A 20919-nucleotide genomic window follows, 5' to 3' on the forward strand; every position below is an offset into this window, starting at 1 on the left:
AGGCCTACGTAGTGATAAAAATTTAATGCAAACAACCGATGCTTTTGGTTTTGCAATTGAAAGATAAAATATCCATAGAAAAAGGGTTTAACTTAGTTATGTTTAAGATTAGTTACATGTTTTATATGAAACCATAAACAGTTTTATGGCACTAGGCAATGGCCAGCGGCAAATTGAAGTACAAGTAAGAAGCGAAATTTAACAGCCATTATAAAACTATTATTTCCATGATAAAATATGTTTGGGATCTAATAATGATTACCCTAGTAATAAATAAATGTTGTAAGGGATAAAAGTCATACAGCTTTTATGAGCTAAACTACTACTGAGTCAACAGTTCTTGGAAGTACTTGATTTGACACTTGATTGTTGTGATAAAATATTAATGGGTTTGAGAATTCTAATGGGGTTTTTATTGCATATTTGGTTTTTATTGGGGTTTTTATTACTCTAGTAATAAATTATGAAAATGTAAACAAACATCTGATAAACCTTTTATGTGCTCCTAACCAACTAGCGATCGATAAAATTATGGCCCATTAAAAATTTAAGGACATAGTCTGGCATTTAAGGACAATTCCCGTACATTTCATGGCCAGTAAAAAATTAAGTACAATTCCCGGTTTTCCCGGATTTCCCGGTTGGTAGACACCCTGCGCGCGCAGCAGTAGCCTACTACATCAGGAGCAATGACCTACATCTCATTCACACAGCTGCGCCGCCGCCGCCGAGTACATCGCGAGCACGGGCAATCGTTCACTCCGCTCCGCATCGCCGAGTCTAGTCCAACAGTTTAGTCTAGTCTAGTCCGCCGCTAAGCTCAGTCCAGTCCAGTTGGCAGCAACTGCAGCGCGCCAGGCGACGGTTCCATGAACTTCGTGGTGACGGTGCTGCGATCTAAGTAGAGGGGTCAGTACTACGTGCATCCACCGTGCACAACAGAGTACATTGTAGAAATTTCCTGTTCACGCGTCCTCCCGCATAGTCTTCAATCTAGTAGTGTTATATAGTCAATGGTAATAGCCCTTTAAACAAAACGGCCTTTGCTTTAAAAATTACATTTCAATAGTTATTGCTAATTATTTTATTTTCTCAGTACCGGCGACTGAGCCTTGCTCGGTTGTGGTTAATTGGTTTTAACCCTTTCTGATACAGCAGACGGTGGTCGGATATATTTGCCGATTATGACATTTAATTGTTACCTATAGTTGATTGTCTATGACATCATTAATCTTTTGTCTTTGTTTACTTTTTCCTTGTTATTTTGTTGAACCAACTTAGTTACTTGAGCAACCCATAAGAAGGCCACAATGTTATATTTTAAAATGAGCTTTGTAGCAAAATCGGAATACGAATCTTCCTGAGGTAATGGCTGTCCCCAACTACGTTTTTTTAGGGCTCCCTAATTCCAAAATGTAGTCAAAATCCTTTCACTCTCGATTTCAGGATAAATATTACAGACAGACAGACAAACAGATATAGCTCAAATTGTAGTATAGGATAGGATAAAATAGGAAAATTTTATTATAAAAAACTGCTCGGCCAATTTTGATCAAAATTAATTTTTTAGGTTGCTAGTTCTTTTCTATGGAAAAAAGGTACAACCCTTATTGCTTTAAGAATTACGGTAAACAAAATTATTGCAACTTTTGTGATTTCCCCTATAAAATATCATAGTACTCCCACTGTTACCTGTAATAAGGGTTGTTGACAAGCTAATGGAAGAAAGTATGTATCAGATTGCTGATACCGTTTGTTTTTTACTGAATTTATAAGTTAAGAATAGTTTGTTAAGAGACAATCTCTCCAGAGTGATTCTTCAAGTTAATGACTCATAGCTCACCAAAAACGTGCCCAAAACCAAGTGTGTTCAAGTTAACATCTTTGACAGTAGGCTACGGTAACAAAGTAGTCTAATAACAACTGTCAATCCATAACTCAAAATATTACTTACATTCAGAATCTCTTCACTACAAGATCTCTTTTTCAACTGTCCAAGCTCACAAAAGCCTCTTGCAGGCTTCACGGTTTTGTTGAAAATGTGTTTCTGAAACAAGGAATAATACAAACTCACAGTTTGTCTGATCAGATGACTGAATTCTTAAAAAGGAAGGTGATTTGGTTTCATAATAAAGAGTTTGTTTCATCTGTCGATAATAAGTCACATGATAGTAGTTTAGAGTTAACCTACCCAGCTTTGTGCAGCTAACTGTCTTACCTTGATAGAATCTCCAATACTACGTGCCCTGTTGTTGTTGGGTGTGCCATTGCCATTTTCCCGATTGAACTGTTTGACCAGTCGCCGCTTCTTGCTGCTCTCTGGGAGAGACTGAATGTGAGCATACAGCTGTGCGAGAGCTGCCTCTGTAGGATTGGTTGTATTCTCCTGCGCAGTTCTCTCTCGGTCCACAAAGCTGAACACTGTTGTTGCAGCACTGCTTTCATTCAGCTGTAATGTTAAATTTTAGTTTAATTAATTTGAAAAGCTTTCATCTGTTATGTGATTAAAACACAAATCAACAGCTTTCATAAAATAATATTTTTAACATCTGGCACTTATAACAGACAATTTTTTCTGTATATTACCAGGTAGCATAATAATGCAATATTGATGTCTGAATGAAAATTATTTCTGAGAAACTTTCAATTTTTGTTAAAAAGTGGTGAAACTATGGCCAACATTTCAATCGTTCACGTTCAAAACCATCAAAATTAAGTACTATACAGTAGAACCTCTTTAGTCCGAACCCCTGTAATTCGAACGTCCACTAATCCGAGCGCCTCATTGCTGTACTCAATACACAGTACAGTAGTTCTTCATTGTATACTGTATTTATTGATATACGCACTATAGTTACTTGTAAATTGTAATGTATAGTACTGTTTATTCCCTATATTTACTACTGTATTAAATAAACACTGTATTTTAGTTTATAAAGCATTTTTCACTTTTCCCTAGCTTTGTTATGTATAAACAACAATATGTTCTGTAATCCAAACTATTCAATAATCCGAACTACCCTCGGTCCCATTTAGTTCGGATTAAAGAGGTTCTACTGTACTTACAAAGTTCTCAGGAGACCGTTTTCTTCTTTCCCAGTACATCTTAATATCTGTAGCCAGAGAAGAAGGAATGTTGAAGAGCTCAGGTCCTGCTGATATCATAAATGCCACTACTTTGCTTAGCATTTGTGAAGTAGCATGGAACGCTTCCGGCTGAAGCTAAACGACAAAAAAATGCTTATGATGAAATATGTATTGGGATGATTAACTAATCAACTACTTAAATTAAACATAATTGACTCAATCAATTATTAAGCGCTTTTTTAGTGTTTGGTCAGTTGAGCATGAAAACTAACACTGTTACAAATTTAATTTTAGTTAAAAAAGATATATAATTATTTATATTTTTTGAAAATAATTTTTCAGATCATTATGTGGGCCTATTTGCATTTTTACTAACATAGAAATACCAACCACCTACTTCAAAAAGGCATACCTACACACACAGAATGAAGAACTTAAAACTTGGGTTTCTAAAACCAGTAGGCCCTAAAGCCACCTTTAATAATCCTGATCTGTAACTACATTCAACATATCATAACAAATGATTTTAGACAATAGAATATCTTTCTAAAATTAAAAGCTATTTGATGTATAATAACAAATTTTCACTAACCTTCCTGGGACAGAGCAGGTGTGGTGTGAACAACGTTGCCAGATTGTCAGCAGACATCTTATTTTCATTCTCATGACTCGCGACCAAGTGCAAAAGTTCCATAATATCCCTTAAAACTTTCCAGTTTTCAGAGGGCAGCAATAAGAAAAGAAGTTGCAAAGCTTGTAGTAAACGGTCATCATTTGGCTTTTGCGTACAGAGGTCTAGAAAAAATAAATAAAGACGATTCATGTTTACAATTAAAATGAAAAATGTTAAACTTATAGAACAATCTGTCTTATGTTTATGGTTTGTTCTGCACAGCACCTATCAGTAGGAGGACAGCACCATAAGATTTACATCCTCAAAGTAGTTTGTCATTTGGGAAGGAAGAAAGTTTAGTTATACCCATAAAATCTTGTCCTAAAGTTAGGTGAGCTTCTTTCAATCGTTGGTTTCCATTTGTTGGTGCACTCAGGAAGGGGTGAAGATAAAAAAATTAAAAAATAAATGGTATCAGCAGGGAATGTTGCTGAAAGTCAACAGTCCCGGAAGATCAAATAATTTATACCTGTGCCGCTAGGTCAAAAACTACAATGTTTGCAGTGTCTGTAGATCAAAAGTCCCAGTAAGTCAAATAGTACAGTCCGAGCTAAAAACGTGGTCTATGTTAAAGCAATTGACTTATTGGGAATTTGACCTAATGCAACAGCAGTTTTAATATAACGAAATACGGTAAAATACAAGTTCAGTTTCGCTGAGTCAACAGTGCCGGAAGATCAAAAGCAATAAAAGTGAACGTCGATTCAGTGTAAAGTAGACCTCCTGCAACGCTTACTACACCAACAAAACTTGCTTTTAGTTACTTCGTGTTTTGTCATAATTAGAATAGAGCTAAAATTATCATATTTGGTACATAGCTTATCTATTAATGCTTCTTGCCAACTGTTTGGTCAACACTGTAAATAGGTATAGTTTATGTAATGAAAAGCCTTTCGTCAAAATTTGTGGCATAAAATACACGCAAGGACGATCTGAAAATTTCTGGTTATTATATACGTTTGTAAAAGGAGATCCATTTAATTGTAGAACTATGTTATGAGTTATAATGTAGTCTACATATAAACTGTGTAAATGTATTACGCCTCGGAAGGGTTGAAACCTGTCCAAACTATCATATATATTATTAAAACGTAAATGGGGGTTTTTTCACGATTCTGAATCAACCAGACGATGGATGTGTTGAAAGAAAGGCAATTTTGAGAACTAGGGGATTTCAAAGCCATAATTTATAATTAGTGTCCCAGTTTTTTTTATAAATTAAGTTTTAGTTTTTAAAAAGTCTAGCAGCCGATGCCTAACCTTCTCCAATAAGTCAATGCTTCTAGCTAGCTTTTAGTACAATATAATTTGCTTAACACAACAGCTGTAACATTCAGCATTTGTGACACAAATTCAGCATTTGGAAGAAAATTCAAATACATACTTATGGTTGGTTTATTTATACTATGTGTAATGCTGACCATTGATACATTTAATTCTTCGGTACGAGGATGGTAGATTAATTAAATATGCATAGTAAAATACAGTAGTAGGATGTTCAAATTATTTTTTAAAGTATTCTTTGTAATCATCGATTTGTTTTAGTCCAATATAATTTGTTTTAACTAACAGCTGGTTGAATGTGCTATGTATACTTATAAAAGGCAAAGCCCTCACTGACACACTCACTCTCACTCACTCATCATCACTAATTCTCCCACTTCCCATTTACCTAGGAGGCTGAAATTCGATACACCGATTCTTTGGGCATTAAATAGGAAAACTAAGTAATTTTTATTATGATAGGGCATTCGAGCTTCGCCCCAGTGGCTCTGGAGTTTCCCATGTTAACCTTATGATTTTTCATATTTAAAAGGAATTAATGAATCTTAACAGCTGTGTCAATTAAACAATTTATGACAACAGCTAGTTTGCAACCAAAAGCTGAAAGAGCGTTTCGAACGAACTTCAACCTGGAGGCGAGTTAACCCCAAGGCAAGTGAGCTCAGCGAACGAGCTCCAACCTAAAGGTGAGTGAGCGTAGCGAACGAACTTCAACCAGGACGTGATTGAGCCATGCGAACGAGCTCATCTTGAAAATTAATTAGTTAACGGGGCAAAGCCAGCGGGTACAGCTAGTTATTCTACAGAATTATTAGGTTTTTAGCGAATTTCGCATATATGGAATAAGCTATTACCGTAGTACTCATGGCAACACCTGGACCTGGGACCGATGTAATTTTTCGTTTTGAGTCCCTAGAGGCCAAAAACACCATCCTTTCAAATTCATATATATGTAAGTGTATGAGACATTTTGGGGACTTGACTTTTTCGGGTCTCAAGAATTTATACGAAAATACACTATTGCAATATTTTGAGGACTTGAATTTCCGTATGTGTATAAGACATTCTGGGCACTTTACTTTTTCGGGTTAGTACTTTTCGAGGACCTGTGCAATTTATTCCATTCCAAATGCAGCGCGTTATCGATCTTCACCCTTGAGTGGGCCTCCCATTCACTGACGGAATGTCTCGTGGCGTATGACGACCGGATATAAATAGTCACTTTAGGCCAGGCGCACACAGGCGATTTTGAGTTGCGCAACAGTTGCCCGACTAATCGGGGGACTGTTGCACAACTCTCTCGGAGACTCTGAAGTCTAGCGACAGTTGAGCTGGAGTGCGCACACAGGCAACTTTTTAGTCGCGGATCTAGTCTAGAGACGTGTTGGAAATACATTCGTTACAGCGTTCCGAATGGATTTCAATGATACAGCCGTAGTATGTGCTTTGTTGCTGAAGTTACGCTCGCGAAAGAAAAAGAGAAGATACTGGGTTCATCCCATATATATGTGAAAGGACAGTTTCAATGACTTTAAATATAGTCGGCCTCTTCTCAACTTCATCAATTAATTGTTCGACATCCTCATCACGCACACTCATACTTGTAATTTTCTAAAATCTTCACACAACAAGAGAGCAAACACTAGTGACAGTTCTGGCCACGAGTAGTTGAACTCCTGGGGTGAGACTGAGCGACAATTTAGTTGCATGTGTGCGCATCTACACTTGATTCAATGGATACCAAACCTGGAGCGATAGTCCCGCAACAATTGAGTCGCAGAGCAGTCGCTGGCAAATTGGGTCCGGGAACATCGGTTGCAACAGTTGCGCGACTGTCCCCAGACTGTTTCCTTCGTGTGCGCACTCCAATTTAAAACAATGTTGAACATTTTAGTCGGGCAACTGTTGCGCGACTCAAAATCGCCTGTGTGCGCCTGGCCTTACACTCACTTATCTCGTTATTTTTTTTTTCAGCATATTCGTTGACCCGTCTGCAGGTCTTATGTTGATGGGCTGTCAGAGCGTCTGTTGTAATAACTTGAATTCCTTATGCATGTTTGCTGCTGATTACGGTGAAATATTGTTAGAAATTCCACCTAATCTTTAAAGTTACCCATAAAATTCATAGAAATAATAATATTTAACTGTTTGACGAGTACTCCTATTGTATTCAAAATACTGTATACTGTATCCCCTATTGTATCCAATCCACTGTCACGTTTCGTATTTTGTATACTACCGTTAATTTACACGGGTAAATTGTTGTGCAGAAATATTCCACATACAACTGCAATACCAGTGGCAGTAGCAATACCAGTGGCAGTAGCCAAAGTTCCTGTCGCGACCAGATCTGGTTGGGTATAGGTGAGGGGGTTTGCAAGGGCACTGTTTCGAAACCACACGTTCGATATAAGCATTGAGTATACACGTCAGTACATACGTGTATACCCAATGATATAAGCAACGGTTCTTGCAATTTATTGCTTATTGTTTTTTAGAGTTGTTTTCGGACTTACTCTGTTTTCGGACTTACTCACACTCGTATAAGGTTTTCCACGATTGTCATTGATAATGTAGCCATGTTGCTTTGAAATAGCGACCATACAAATGTATGCATTTTAAGCCAAGTATGAATGGAGATGAGTGTGGGATGAGTGGAGCGATCTTGTTGTCCTGTTTGTGACTAAGGCCGACATAATCCTTGGACACAGATGTTAATTGATAGTGCATACAGTCAATTAATAGCAGCAGAGGTCAAGTTTGGTATCAAATTAAAGTTTTTATTCATAAAAATACATTTGCCGCAAACCCAAACTCAAACGATGATGATGATAATAACGTTAATAATGTCGCTAAAACGTATCGTTTGAAATTTAACAGCTGAAAATAAGTGAAATAGAAAAGGTTTTGGTTAAATCCATCAAATTGTAATTGGACACTAGTAAATACTAGTGCACTTGTTGCTACCTCCCCCCTTCGGTTTCATGTATTCCTCTCAATCAGTTCAAACCTAGGAGGATTAAACATTAATGTTAATTAATGTTAAATCCTCCTAGATTCAAACCTGAAACACCCAGATCGAAACTCGCCTGTCGTTATTTTACCATCGCCTTTTTTTAAATATATTTTTTTTTTAAGAAATATATTGATTTACTTTGGATTTTAAACATGTTAACGTTTTATTTTGTTAAAGATTTATGGTGATACGTAAATATTGTGGTGTAGTAAAGTATATTATATTGTAGTTAAGTGTTAAATTTTGAAATTTTAGGGTGAATCGAGATGAATCTTTTTTTATAACATGGGTCTCTCCTACCTTAACATACATACCAAGTTTCATAAACATCGGTTGGAAAAGTGCAAAGATAAATATTTGTATGTAAAAAATACAAAATGGTGGATATCTGGTTAACGAAACGATTTTGGAAAAAAATGTTATCCTTGATTTTCTGTTTATTTTGACCCAAGGAATTACTAGGTAAAGTATCTCCCCGCTTATTTTAACACCCTGTTTATGATGTATTCTTATAAGTGAAAAATGTAAGCTGGTAATACAGAAAGATGTTTTATAAATAATATGAATGTACTGATTATTTGTATATTCATCTTTTTCTTGTCCTTAGAACTGTAAATTAAAAGTCCAATCAGCAGTCGCATCGTACGATGTAGTTCTTTCCATGTGTTGCGAAACGCTAAATTTGCCGTCCTCTTCAACCCAAGTTATCTATTGAACCAGTTATTGTAAAAAATTTAAAAAAAAATATTTTACGCATCGCACTTTTAGCTACAACTTTGCCACAGACAAAACATCTCTCTAACCCAAAAACAAACAAAAATCTCGCATGCTAACTTTTTCATGTTAGAAATCACGATTTAAAAATATTTCACCATACATATCAATTTCGGTAAATAATTAAAGTTCCAACAAAACTGTCATCGAGTAGGACTAACCAAGAAGCTCTGTGCCAACTTTCAAAATTTTAGCACAACTTTAAGTACACCAAAACAAGAAATTGTTGAAGTCATGCGTCGAGAGGACTATCGCTGTTTTTAAAAGATTATACTTTTGACCTTCCGGCACTGTTGACTCAGCGAAACTGAACTTATATTTTATCTTATTTCGTTGTATTAAAACTGCTGTTGCATTAGGTCAAATTCCCAATAAGTCAATTGCTTTAACATAGACTACGTTTTTAGCCCGGACTGTACTATTTGACTTACTGGGATTTTTGATCTACAGACACTGCAAACATTGTAGGCCTAGTTTTTGACCTAGCGGCACAGGTATAAATTATTTGACCTTCCGGGACTGTTGACTTTCTGCAACGCGTCCGTATCAGCATTCTGACACATACTGTCTCCCATAAGCTTGTCAACAACCTTTATCATGGGTAAGTGGTATGATATTTAAAAAGATTACTGTTTAGTTTAAAAAATCACAAAAGTTGCAATAACTTTTGAACCGTAATTGTTACAGCAATGGGGTTGTTGTACTATTCTTTTTAGAATTATAAGGACCATAACATATTAATTTTGATCAAAACCAGCTTTTCTAAAAAAATCCGATTTTTCTGTTATTTTATGGGGTTTTATGGGAAAATCCCCATTAAAGATCTAAATTTCAAAAAAATAAAAAAAACTTTCAAAATTTTAAGGACCATGACATAGGCCTACCAAGTTATATAAAAACCGGTTTTTTCTAAATTCCTATTTTTTGTTATTTTATGGGGTTTTTATGGGAAAATAACATAATTTACCTACAATAACTTTTTAACCGTAATTTTTACAAAAATGAAAGTCGTACCATTGTTTTCAGAATTTAAAAGGCTACAACATACTAAATCTTTATCAAAATCGTTAGGGGCATTTTTGAGAAAATCTGATTTCCATTATTTTATGGGTTTTTATGGGAAAATCAACATTAAAAATCAAAATTTAAAACAAATTTTAAAAAAACGCCTGGAGATACCATGCATTAGAACCTACACACTAAATTTCATCGAAATCGGACCACAGGTGTAGTCCCTAGCTCTGTACACATCCAGACACACACACAGACATCACTTTGAAAACCATTTTTTTGGGTCCAGGGGGACCCAAAACAGATGTATTCACTCAAAACTCAAACTCGAAAATTTTGACGAAAACAATACTTTATATAGGCCTACAACAATATTTAAAATTATAACAACAATAAAAAACAAACGTACAACAGTAACTAATTCAAGATTTACAACAATAATTCAAATACATAAACAATAGTTTACAATTTGCAACAATAATTGAAAAATGTATAACAACCATCTTTAAGACTAGGCCAATAGGCAACCTTGTTTTATCTTGACTCCAGTTCAATTAGACAAGGTTGTTTAACACGTCCGCTACTGAGCGTTGCATATATGCGACGCCACGGTCATTGTCACAGACCAAGGTATACATTTGAATCTTAAACATAGACCGGCCCACACTTGGTTAACAGTACACTCAGACCACGGGCGAAAACCTGTAAAACAGTGATCATTTACATTGTAAAACGCAACAATCGTATTTTGTAAATAATTTATTCTTGTTTTTTTGTATTTTATATAACCTTTTGTAATGTTGCATATTTGCGACGCCCGGTCTATAGCGAAGACAATAGTGAAAATTATCATAGTTTTCTTGAATTAGACCAAACTGCGCATACAGGGTGATTGATATAAGTGTGCCAGCCGTTTTATTCGAAAGCCATAAGAGATATCAAAAAAAGTTAAATGGTAAGTGCCTTGGACTTTTTATTTTAAAAATTGTAGTCAAGTCAAAAAAAATTTTTAGCCGCCATTTTTCCAATAAGGCCGCCAACTTTGATTTTTCTTATGGATTTTTCCTGTATTTCATGATGTATTACGGTAGAAAATGTAATTTTAAGACGATTCTATTCTTGTGATTTTTTTCATAAACCTAACCGTTTCAAAGATAATAATGGTTGAAGTTGTGAAATTTTGAATAGTTTTTGAATAAAACAGCTGGCATGCTTGCTTAGGCCTTTATCGAAACTCTTTCTTATGCCTAATTTTTAAAACTTTAATTATCTTTGAAACGGTTAGGTTTATGAAAAAAATCACAAAAATAAAATCGTCTTAAAATTACATTTCCTACCGGAATACATCGTAAAATACAGGGTGTTCCGTAAGAAAAATCAAAGTTGGCGGCCATATTGAAAAAATGGCGGCTAAAATAATTTTCTTGACTTGACTAAAATTTTTAAAATAAAAAATCCAAGGCACTTACCATTTAACTTTTTTTGATATCTCTTATAGTTTTAGAATAAAACGGCTGGCACATTTATATCAATCACCCTGTATATGCGACAGTTCATTTTTGTTTGTGTTTTGAGGTGAAAGTAAGTAAAAAATACAAGAACAGTTATAACTGAACAAATATAAAAGCTACATAGGATAATGCAGCATACATACTGCACAGGGATGCAGAAAAGTAAAGACCAGTTTTTTTCAACTATCATATGACATCACCAAATATCATATCCACAGACCAAGCGACGCAGTTATGCGTCAGACATCTCTGTAGACCACTGCAGGGAGGCCTTCAAATAGACCGTTACAAAGATATGAGCGTTTTAATAACATTAGAACCCCGACGCAAATATGCAACGGCAGTCTATTTTAATGTGACTAGCCGACGCATATATGCGACGGCAGTCTATGGGTGGAAACTGGCCGTCGCATATGTGCGTCGCTAGTCCATTTGAATGAACAATTTCGTACTATTGCAGTAGCGAACGTGTTAAAGAGAACCAAATTTAAAACAACACAGTCAGTAAATATTTAGCCTATATTTTCATTACTGCTGTAACTATAGCTTCCTCATGTCTTAAAGTCAACATACATAATAAATACACTGGTGTCACTGTCCTTAGTGTGAACCACAGAATCATAATACCGTATGTCAATTGTGTCTTTTAGATATGTGCCTTAAGCAATAGCTTAGATTTTTATTGTTACCACTGACTAATTTTTACTTTCTCCCCTATGACATAATTTAATTTAATTTTATGCTAAGGTTCAAAATTAAACTATTATGAAAATGTGGTAGTAATTGTTGATTATTTTTATTGTTTATTTTTCTCTCTGTTTAAAGTTTATCCATGTTTTTATTATTTAATGTTTAATTTTATAAGTAGATTGTTATTACTTAAAGTGTTTAGAGTAATGATACAATGAATGTACAAATGTTAACTTTCCTTTTATTCTTCCAACTAGGATAATTTTGCACTCTGTCTCTTATAATATTTAGTTTTTAGAAATGTTTATATTTAATATCTGGTAACGTCATATGCATCATTGAATGCCTAACGAGTAGGCGACAATAAACATTTTGAATCTTGAAAGCGTCCTTATCTCTAGTCCTATTATTATGATATAATATTTGATACCTAACGTATGGAATGGTGTAGTAGTATCAACTTACCTGCTATTTGACAATAGGCTGGAAAGTAAGTTTCTGTCAGTAAAGGTTCCTGCAGTTCAGCTAGTATTGTTTTGAGAACCGAAGCACAGTCATGAACTGAATATAAACTTTCACCAAAATCAACCAATGCACCACTGTTGAGTAGTGATTTCAATTCTTGTTGACGAGTTAATTTTCCTGTTCTTCTGAATATTCCTTCTTGAACCACATCTAGAAATCATAGAAAGAAGCTCCATTATATTTTTATGATTGATTACACCAAATACCAAGGCCAAATACATTCAAATACATAGGCTCTGGTGCTAATCATTTACAGTAGTTTGAACAGGGAAACAAATAGATTGAATTTATTAGGCTACTTTATAGTTTTATTTGCTATTGGATATATGGATAAATTTATGTACATATTGAAGAAAACTTAACTTACAATTGTAGCTAAAACTTGAAATAGAACTTCTGTTAAGTTAAGGCTGTGTATGTTTCCTAAAAACAATTTTTTGGAAAATACTTTTAGAAGACATGAAAAAATACAGCGTGTCTGCCAGTTGATCAAACTGAATTTAGTGACTTTAGGGAGACGACGACATTAAAATACAAAAACTTTTATAAGAAAAAGACAATATAAGACAATTAATATTTTTCAATGACTTGAACATGAGTAGTCAGGCATACAATATTTTGTGCCATAGTGATTTTTTAACTGGTTCTCAAAATATTAGTTACGGTACAATAAACTAATAACATTATCGTTATATAAACATCAACTCTGCCGAGTTGCCTAGAATAGAGGCTAGACTTTACCTCAGCCCAGTTATGATCGATTATGTCAATGTCCCTTTGTGTTTTTCATGTTTTTTGTAAACGTGTGTCCGTTCCGTGTTATCATGTTTCGTATATGTTTTATTTATTGAACTCTGTTTGTTAACGACCTTTTGAAAGAAGTGATTACCTTGAGGCCTGATGATGGTTCAGAAGAACCGAAACTAGTTGCTAAAAGCAGCAACAAATGATGACTATATGTAGGTATTGTAAACCATTTTATTTATAATACAGTAATCAGGAGGCTAAACAACTATTTTAAAATTAAGTTACAATTTTGATGGCAAAAGGCAATGGCCAGCCAAACTATTATTTCCATGATAAAATAGGTTTGGGATCTCATAATAATTACCCTAGTAATAAATAATAAAAGAAGTTGCAAAGGAATAAAAGTGATACAACTTTTATGAGCTTAACTACTGACTCAACGAGTTCTTGGATGTACTTGACTTGACACTTGATTGTCGTGATAAAATGTTAATGGGTTTGAGACTTCTAATGGGGGTTTTATTACATAATTACCGGTACCCTAGTAATAAATAAATCATAAAATGTAAACAAACATCTGCTAAAAAAAAATCAGGCCAAACACTATCCAGGGCCGATTTACTGAATAGGTACCTAGGGCGTGAGGCAGTTGATTTATTCGGGGGGTGCCAACAAAATTGGAAAATTTTAAAAATTTGTGGTTTGTATTTGCATGCGATCTCGGTAAACTTCTGATAATCCCTCGCGGACAAGTAGACATCATTATTGTCTCCCGTGGGCGAGTAGACATCGTTTCGTCTCCCGCAATTGCGACAACATATTAATTCATTCCTGCAGTCGTTTTTGTCAGAAATTTTGCCGAATTTTCCCGCTGTCATATAGAATTATCGTCTTCCATGATCATGGCATAACATATATGGACATATCCTGCAGTCTTGTGGAGATCATCATCGTCTTCCACGAATGAGGCAAAATCATCCCCCTCGGCCATGTAGACATCATTATTGTATCTGCCGCGGTACGACGATACATTGTAATCGTCTCCCGCGGTCGTGAAGACATTGTAATTGTCTCCCGCGATTGCGGAAAAATGTTAATCATATACCGCAGTCGTTGGAAAATCATCATTGTCTTCCGCAATCACAGCACAATTATGTCTCTCTGTTTCCCATGGTCGTGTGGACATTATCATCGTCTTCTGTGATCGCGGAAATATTCTGATCATCCCTCTGGGCTCTGTAGTAAGTAGATAACATCATAATCTTGCGGGATCGCGACAAAATCATGATCATTTCCTGCGATTGTGTAGACATTATCGTCTTTTGTGATCGCATCGAAATTCTGATCATTCCTCGCAGTCGTGAGTAAACATATATAACATACCGTGAGTAAACATACCTCCCGCGGTCATGGTTACGTCACTGTTGTCATGCGTGATCGTGGTAACTTAAATTGAAAATTCCAGGTAGAAATACCAAATTCACACATAATTCCCGGTAAAAAAAACTTACGTATAGTTCCTGGATCCTGCTATGCAAATGGGCACTACTATTATTTTGGCCTAGGGCGCTGACAGGGTGAAAAATGGACTTGACACTATCTCAAATGAGCAGCTATGGGAATGCATAGGACAACAAAAGATAGACTTAGAGATTCGAAATAAGAAGTGGCGGTGGCTAAGACACGCCCTTTGAAAGAGCTTGATAATCCTAGGTGATTTTATAATGCAATCAAACCCATCCCATGACTACAATACCAATGAAGCAATGAACTATCCCATGGGGCGGATTGCACCAGACTTGTTTATTTGGTGTATTGAAATTACCAGGTGCCATATTATATCAAGTATGCCTTGTCCAGACACACGGAGATCTGCCCTGGCCAACTTCTTTTTCAGTAGCTTCTGGTGCAAGCCAAATGTGATTGATAACTCAAAGTGGGGATTTTAAGCTAGACGGTAAGCAGTAGAGATTTATGTATAATTCTCAGATTTCCTGAGGGATTGTACCCAAAAAAGTTAGGCTTATGAGGTGCAAAAATGAGGGTGGGTGATGCTAACAGTGGACACGCTATCAAACTTGCAAAGACGGTCCAAACCACCAAGGTTTAGCTTCAAAGATCTTACTACTTAATTTTCCAAAGGCATTGAGGCTGGAGAGGGTGCTCCATTGGAAACTCTAGAACTAAGAAGCAGGGGCACAATAGATTGTAGGTACATTCTTACATCACTGTGCATCTTTTCTCTGAAATACCATATTAAGCTGCGTTTACACCGGAGTTAATAACATGTGTTTTTAACAAAAAGTTATTAACTTAACAGAATCGCCCAAAAATTTGTCTAAACAAAAGTAATTATCTAAATAGGAGTCGGTAAAGATCACAGGAAATGTGTTATATTTTTAACAAATGTTAGTAACAAAAGTTAATGGTCTCTTTTAACGTGTTATTTTTTGTTAATAACAGGTCCCTCTCTTCCCCGCAACCCCCGCTCCCAGTACCGGTATCGTTTTACAGAGAGTGCGCTAGTCGCCCCTCAGTACCACTCAACATCACAGCTGGTCATGCTGAGGAAATTATTGATGCTTCCTTAACTCGCCTGAAAGAGGGTCACGATCATCTTCTTGCATATCACTCCCACTGTACATAGTCCTTGTTCTGAGTGACTGACAGTTTCACCCAGTATCTCCTAGGTCTCCTTTGGCCAGCAGTGGCCAAAACAACGCACGCAGCTGCAGCAAGAACCAAGTCATCCTCTCGCACCATTGTCTCATCTACAACTGCTGGCTGTGCATGAGCGATGATTCAAGATGGCGGAGTTACTTAATGTGTTAAACATAGCCTAAATGTTTTTAACAAAAACTGAAGTAGCCTACAAAATAATTTCTTAATAACTTTCTGTTATTATTTTTTGTTAATGACTGCCGGTTAATAACTAAAGTCAATTAACTTAATGTTACTAACTCCGGTGTAAACACGCCTTAAGTAGGCCTATCAGAAACTAGGTCAAACGCCAACTTATAACAGGTGGAAAACTATTGAGCTCATTAAAAACGTGAAGTTAGGCTATAAACTAATATGGCTAAGTTAGTTAGCAAACTTACTTTCATCTTGGCTGAGGTATTCTATAAGTTGATATACTTGTGACATTCCATCTTTTGTCAATTGCATTCCTTCTTGACTCTTCCCTGTTGTTTTTATTTTCTTTGTGAATGGTACAAAACTCCATTTCAGTGACCTAAGCTTGGACTTTTCAGGCTGGCTATCACAACTGAAATAAAACAAGTTGGTTATGAAATCTAAATATAAAGATATAGGCTAAACCTACTTTTTAAATATTGTACAGTTCCTATTGTGAGTAAAAAACCAGCTTGCATTTTATGTTTACATACGTTTACAGACATTGAGTCACCTGGGTGATGAGGACTTTTTCCAATTGCCGAACCGGGACCATATGGATACCGTTTGTGGTTGTTCCAACCACTCAACCACTGTTTATTGCACAGATGACTCCAGTAATAAAGAAATTAAAGAAAACTCTTAACTTATACGTCCATTAAATAGTCAAAAATAGATTTTGATATGACAAACCCATATTATCCTTCCTGGCGCTAGGAAAATGTGTTCACTTAAACACATTTTTTTAACCTGCCAGCTGTTCACCCATCAGCCCGTGCATGCGGGATAAGCATCCTTTGCTAACTTACTGGGCATTTTTTTGTTTGGTTTTTCAATCCTTAAACAAGCTGTAGGGCCTACATTCCAACAATAGCCTATCAAAAGCTAGTACCGGTAATCGGTACCTAACTAATAACCTATGCATATATGTTGTTGACATGGGTTAAGATAACAATTCCAATGACATACCGTAAGTTAAATGATGACGAGAATTGGTTGACCAAAAAAAACTAGCCAAGCCTAAATTTAAGCTAATTCTACAGTTTACGATTTCCAATGCCAGTAAAATCAGAAATGAATGAAGTTACTGTGGCCTATAGGATCTTATTAACTTAATAAAAAAAGTTATAATAAACATTTACCAATACCTTAAAGCTACATTAGGCCTAGCCTATTGCATAGTAACATAGGAGAAATTTAAGGTATTTTTTTGCAGGTATTATTTTTAAAGCTTTCCTTAGGCCTATAGGTTAATTTTAACATTAGCCTAGGTATATTTGTCATTAAATTGGTAGGCCTAGATTTAGATCACTTGTAGGCTACAATGATGGCAATTTTAACAGTTTAGCCATGTTCACATGAGACAGGCAGGTTAGCTGCCACTAGTTAATTTCAAGATAAGTTACCTGAGGCAGGTAACCTGCCTGCCAACTGGCTTTGTGTTTACACGGCTTTACTACAGTAACCTAAAGGTTCTTTCTATCACTTTTAGGGATCAGTCCATGGGTTTTGGATGTGCTGGAAACCAAACACCATTCCTCCCACACTGAAGTGCCGAGACACTAACCACTTGGCTTAGACCTATTTAACTCAACCGGGTACAGTTTCTTAACTGGCCTACGCTAATATCAATTGAAAATACCAATTCGGTTAGTAAACCTTCATTCGATTTTTTTCTAACTGTAGGGCTAACTTAGGCTATCAATTATAAAATTGAACTGTTATAACTTAACCTAACCAACCAAACTTGCTGATAATGAAAAAATCGAATGAAGGTTTATACAAATAGAATCAATATTTTCAATCAAAATTAGCGTTTCAAGTTAGGCTAGCCCAGTTAAGAAACTGTACCCACTCACCCTTTAACTTAGGCCTAGTTTTTTCAAGTAGGGCTGGCCTAGCCTAATTACTTGAGCCTAATTAACTCAAAATTAACAAATAGGGCTATAATTGCTACCACTTACTCGTCAGTATTTAAATCCAAAACAAATGACAGGTGCATTCTAACTAAAGTGTGAAATTGAACAGGATCATCATACTTCAATCTCTTTGCTAAAGTCCAATCATCACTTAATTCTTGAGATGAATCACTATCCATTTTTCTTTGTTTAGAAGTTCAGCATAAGCTCATCAGCTAATTACTAGAAAATGTGCCATACAAATTATTAAACAAATTGAATCAATGTTAATTTTACTACCCATAATAAAATATGGCATATAGGCCTAGCTTAGACTTTTTGGTATGGATGAAGAAAGAATTGTCTCTAAATATTTTGAAAATAGTTATTCAATAATGTAGTCATTAGTCAAGCATGTAAAATAGGGCAAGTAACTTGGAAATTGTAATATCCAGTTGAATTAACCTCAACCGTAACCATAATGACCATGGCTCCGAAGTAAATAAAGGGTTGTTCTGAGCTATTCACTTCAAGATTAGATTAAACACACATGACACTGGATGACATATTAATCACAACAGAGAGTTTTAAAAAGAACGCACTACAATTATTAACCAATAATTAATTTAAGAAGCAGAAACGTTATGCACATTTTGATTTGAATCAACTAAAAAAAAGTTAGAAACTACACTAAACCACCACACCAACCGACCAACCAGAACCAACCACCGGACCGAAACCGGACCACCCACAAACACAAAAACATTTCAAAAACGAAATATCAAGAAGAAAAAGCATGAGCAAGAACCAATCAGCGAATCAGCTACATCTACAATCTACCGCCACCGCCCAGAGTTAGGGATTTACTCAAGGGAGGTACAGAAGAGGATTCGATGACGTCAGCTGTCAGAAAAAAAGTTGTTGACGTAATCGATTGAGCGATCTGTTGAAGGTGGAATATCGTACTCGTACTAAGTTTATCACTATCGTATCGTTTCGACTTTCGTTATTGTATGGCTGTCGGCTGCCGTTTGTTTATGTTTATGTGCTTTCCTCATCACTCTCCTCCTTCACTTCAACTAAGTTACTAAGTTTAAGTTTACTATTTATTTATAGGCCTACATACAGTTTAAAGTTAAAGGTAAGTAATTATTCCTAATTAACTTTTGAGGTATTAATAATTAGGCTTAAGTTATGGCTATTTTTAATTTGTATTATGGACCACATGATAGTCCAAACCCAGAAAAACCTAATCTTAACCTGATTTGCTTAGTTAATATAGGCTAGGCATAGGCTAGTCATTGATTTGTGTTTGTAAAAGTCAGGCCCAGAGTAGGATGACCAGGTTGTTTCAGAATAAAAACAGGACATTCAAAATCTCGGCCTCCCCCGTAACTTACAACACACACCTGAGTGTCTAATTAAATTACACAGAGGGTCTCTTGTTTGCTAATGCAGTAGAGTCCCACAAACTCGGCGCAATGTGGACTGGAAGGGTGCCGAGTTTGTGAAATGCCGGGTTATCGGGAACTAGGGTTAAAAATAAGAACAATACAATTTTTATTCCTTTTAGCTGCCTTATTTATTTACATTTATTTTACAAGTAGGTATTAAGTCATCAGATATAGTACAACAAATCCTTGTCACGAGTTGCAAATGCTTTGACTTGAGCCCATGTTTAACTCGGACTCAAAAAATCACTAATTTTCTGAGCCAGGTGATGGCCGAGTTATCCAGACTGCCGGGTTATCGAGTGCCGAGTTTGCGGGACTCTACTGTGTTGTTGAGATAGAAATCAAGTACGTTTAGGCCCTTTTATCAACCTGTTTTTAAGCTTTTAGACCAGTAAACTTACCTAATCTAATTTTTCATTAAAACTTATTTACACATCACACGATTGTCATAACTTAGTTGTTTTAAAAATACATTAATGGCATGCAGCTAGGGGCTAGGCAAGGTAAATAACTTACTTTTGTGAATCACCATATAGGCCAACTGAGAATAAAATAATCCAACAAAATTTTTAAGGGTTTTAGATCTTAGGGTACAGTTTCTTAACTGGGCTATGCTAATATCGATTGAAACTATCGATTCGATTAGCAAACTTTCATGCGATTTTTTCACCATCAGCAAGTTTGGTTGGTTAGGTTAGGTTATGATAGTTTAATTTTATAATAGATATATTTAAAAATATTTAAAATATATTAAAAAAGATATATATTTTAAAAATATCGATTATTAATCAATATTTACAATTCGATAGTTTCAATTGATATAAGCTAGCCCAGTTAAGAAACTGTACCCAGATCTTATTACAAGATTTATTACAGGTACAGTTTCTTAACTGGGCTATGCTAATATCGATTGAAACTATCGAATTGGAAATATTGGTTAGTAATCGATATTTTAAAATGTATCTTATTATAATGTAAAATTAAACTATCATAACCTAACCTAACCAACCAAACTTGCTGACGGTGAAAAAATCGCATGAAGGTTTACTAATCGAATCGATAGTTTCAATCGATATCAGCATAGCCCAGTTAAGAAACTGTACCGTACCCTTTATTACTAATAAAACATAGGTGGTAATAGCCTACCGGTATGTGAAACTAAGTTATTGATTTTAAGTATCATGAGCATCTTAAATTTAATTTTGTTATCGTTAATTTGTATGCTGGGAATAAACTTAGGCCTACAGTTAACTTATAAATTACAGAAATTCATAATAAACTAAAAAAATGTTTTCTGTTTTGTTCTAAGAATAAGTTAACTTGCTCACTTGCTTAAGAATAACATTAGGTTAAG

At 35.5% G+C, this 20919-nt stretch overlaps 1 protein-coding gene across 3 annotated transcripts in view; it reads right to left on the reverse strand.

The window, feature by feature from the left end:
- Window positions 1–20919, reverse strand: part of LOC128982392 (rho GTPase-activating protein 19-like) — a 38556-nt gene that overhangs the window by 13909 nt on the left and 3728 nt on the right. For 2 of the 3 annotated variants that reach the window (XM_054401353.1, XM_054401352.1), the window contains exons 1-7: window positions 18178–18778; window positions 16420–16586; window positions 12512–12721; window positions 3680–3882; window positions 3067–3222; window positions 2219–2449; window positions 1955–2047 (exon numbers count right to left, since the gene is read on the reverse strand). In XM_054401353.1, the coding sequence (XP_054257328.1) occupies window positions 1955–2047; window positions 2219–2449; window positions 3067–3222; window positions 3680–3882; window positions 12512–12721; window positions 16420–16586; window positions 18178–18311 (1194 nt within the window). In that variant the 5' untranslated portion in view covers window positions 18312–18778. Of the gene's footprint in view, window positions 1–1954; window positions 2048–2218; window positions 2450–3066; window positions 3223–3679; window positions 3883–12511; window positions 12722–16419; window positions 16587–18177; window positions 18779–20919 lie in introns of those variants that run through there. The other variant, XM_054401351.1, reaches the window with a different exon arrangement.

This window comes from Macrosteles quadrilineatus, unplaced genomic scaffold (assembly GCF_028750875.1).
Source record: "Macrosteles quadrilineatus isolate MER2022 unplaced genomic scaffold, UCM_ALF_1.0 Scaffold_241__1_contigs__length_143872, whole genome shotgun sequence".
Lineage (NCBI taxonomy): Eukaryota > Metazoa > Arthropoda > Insecta > Hemiptera > Cicadellidae > Macrosteles > Macrosteles quadrilineatus.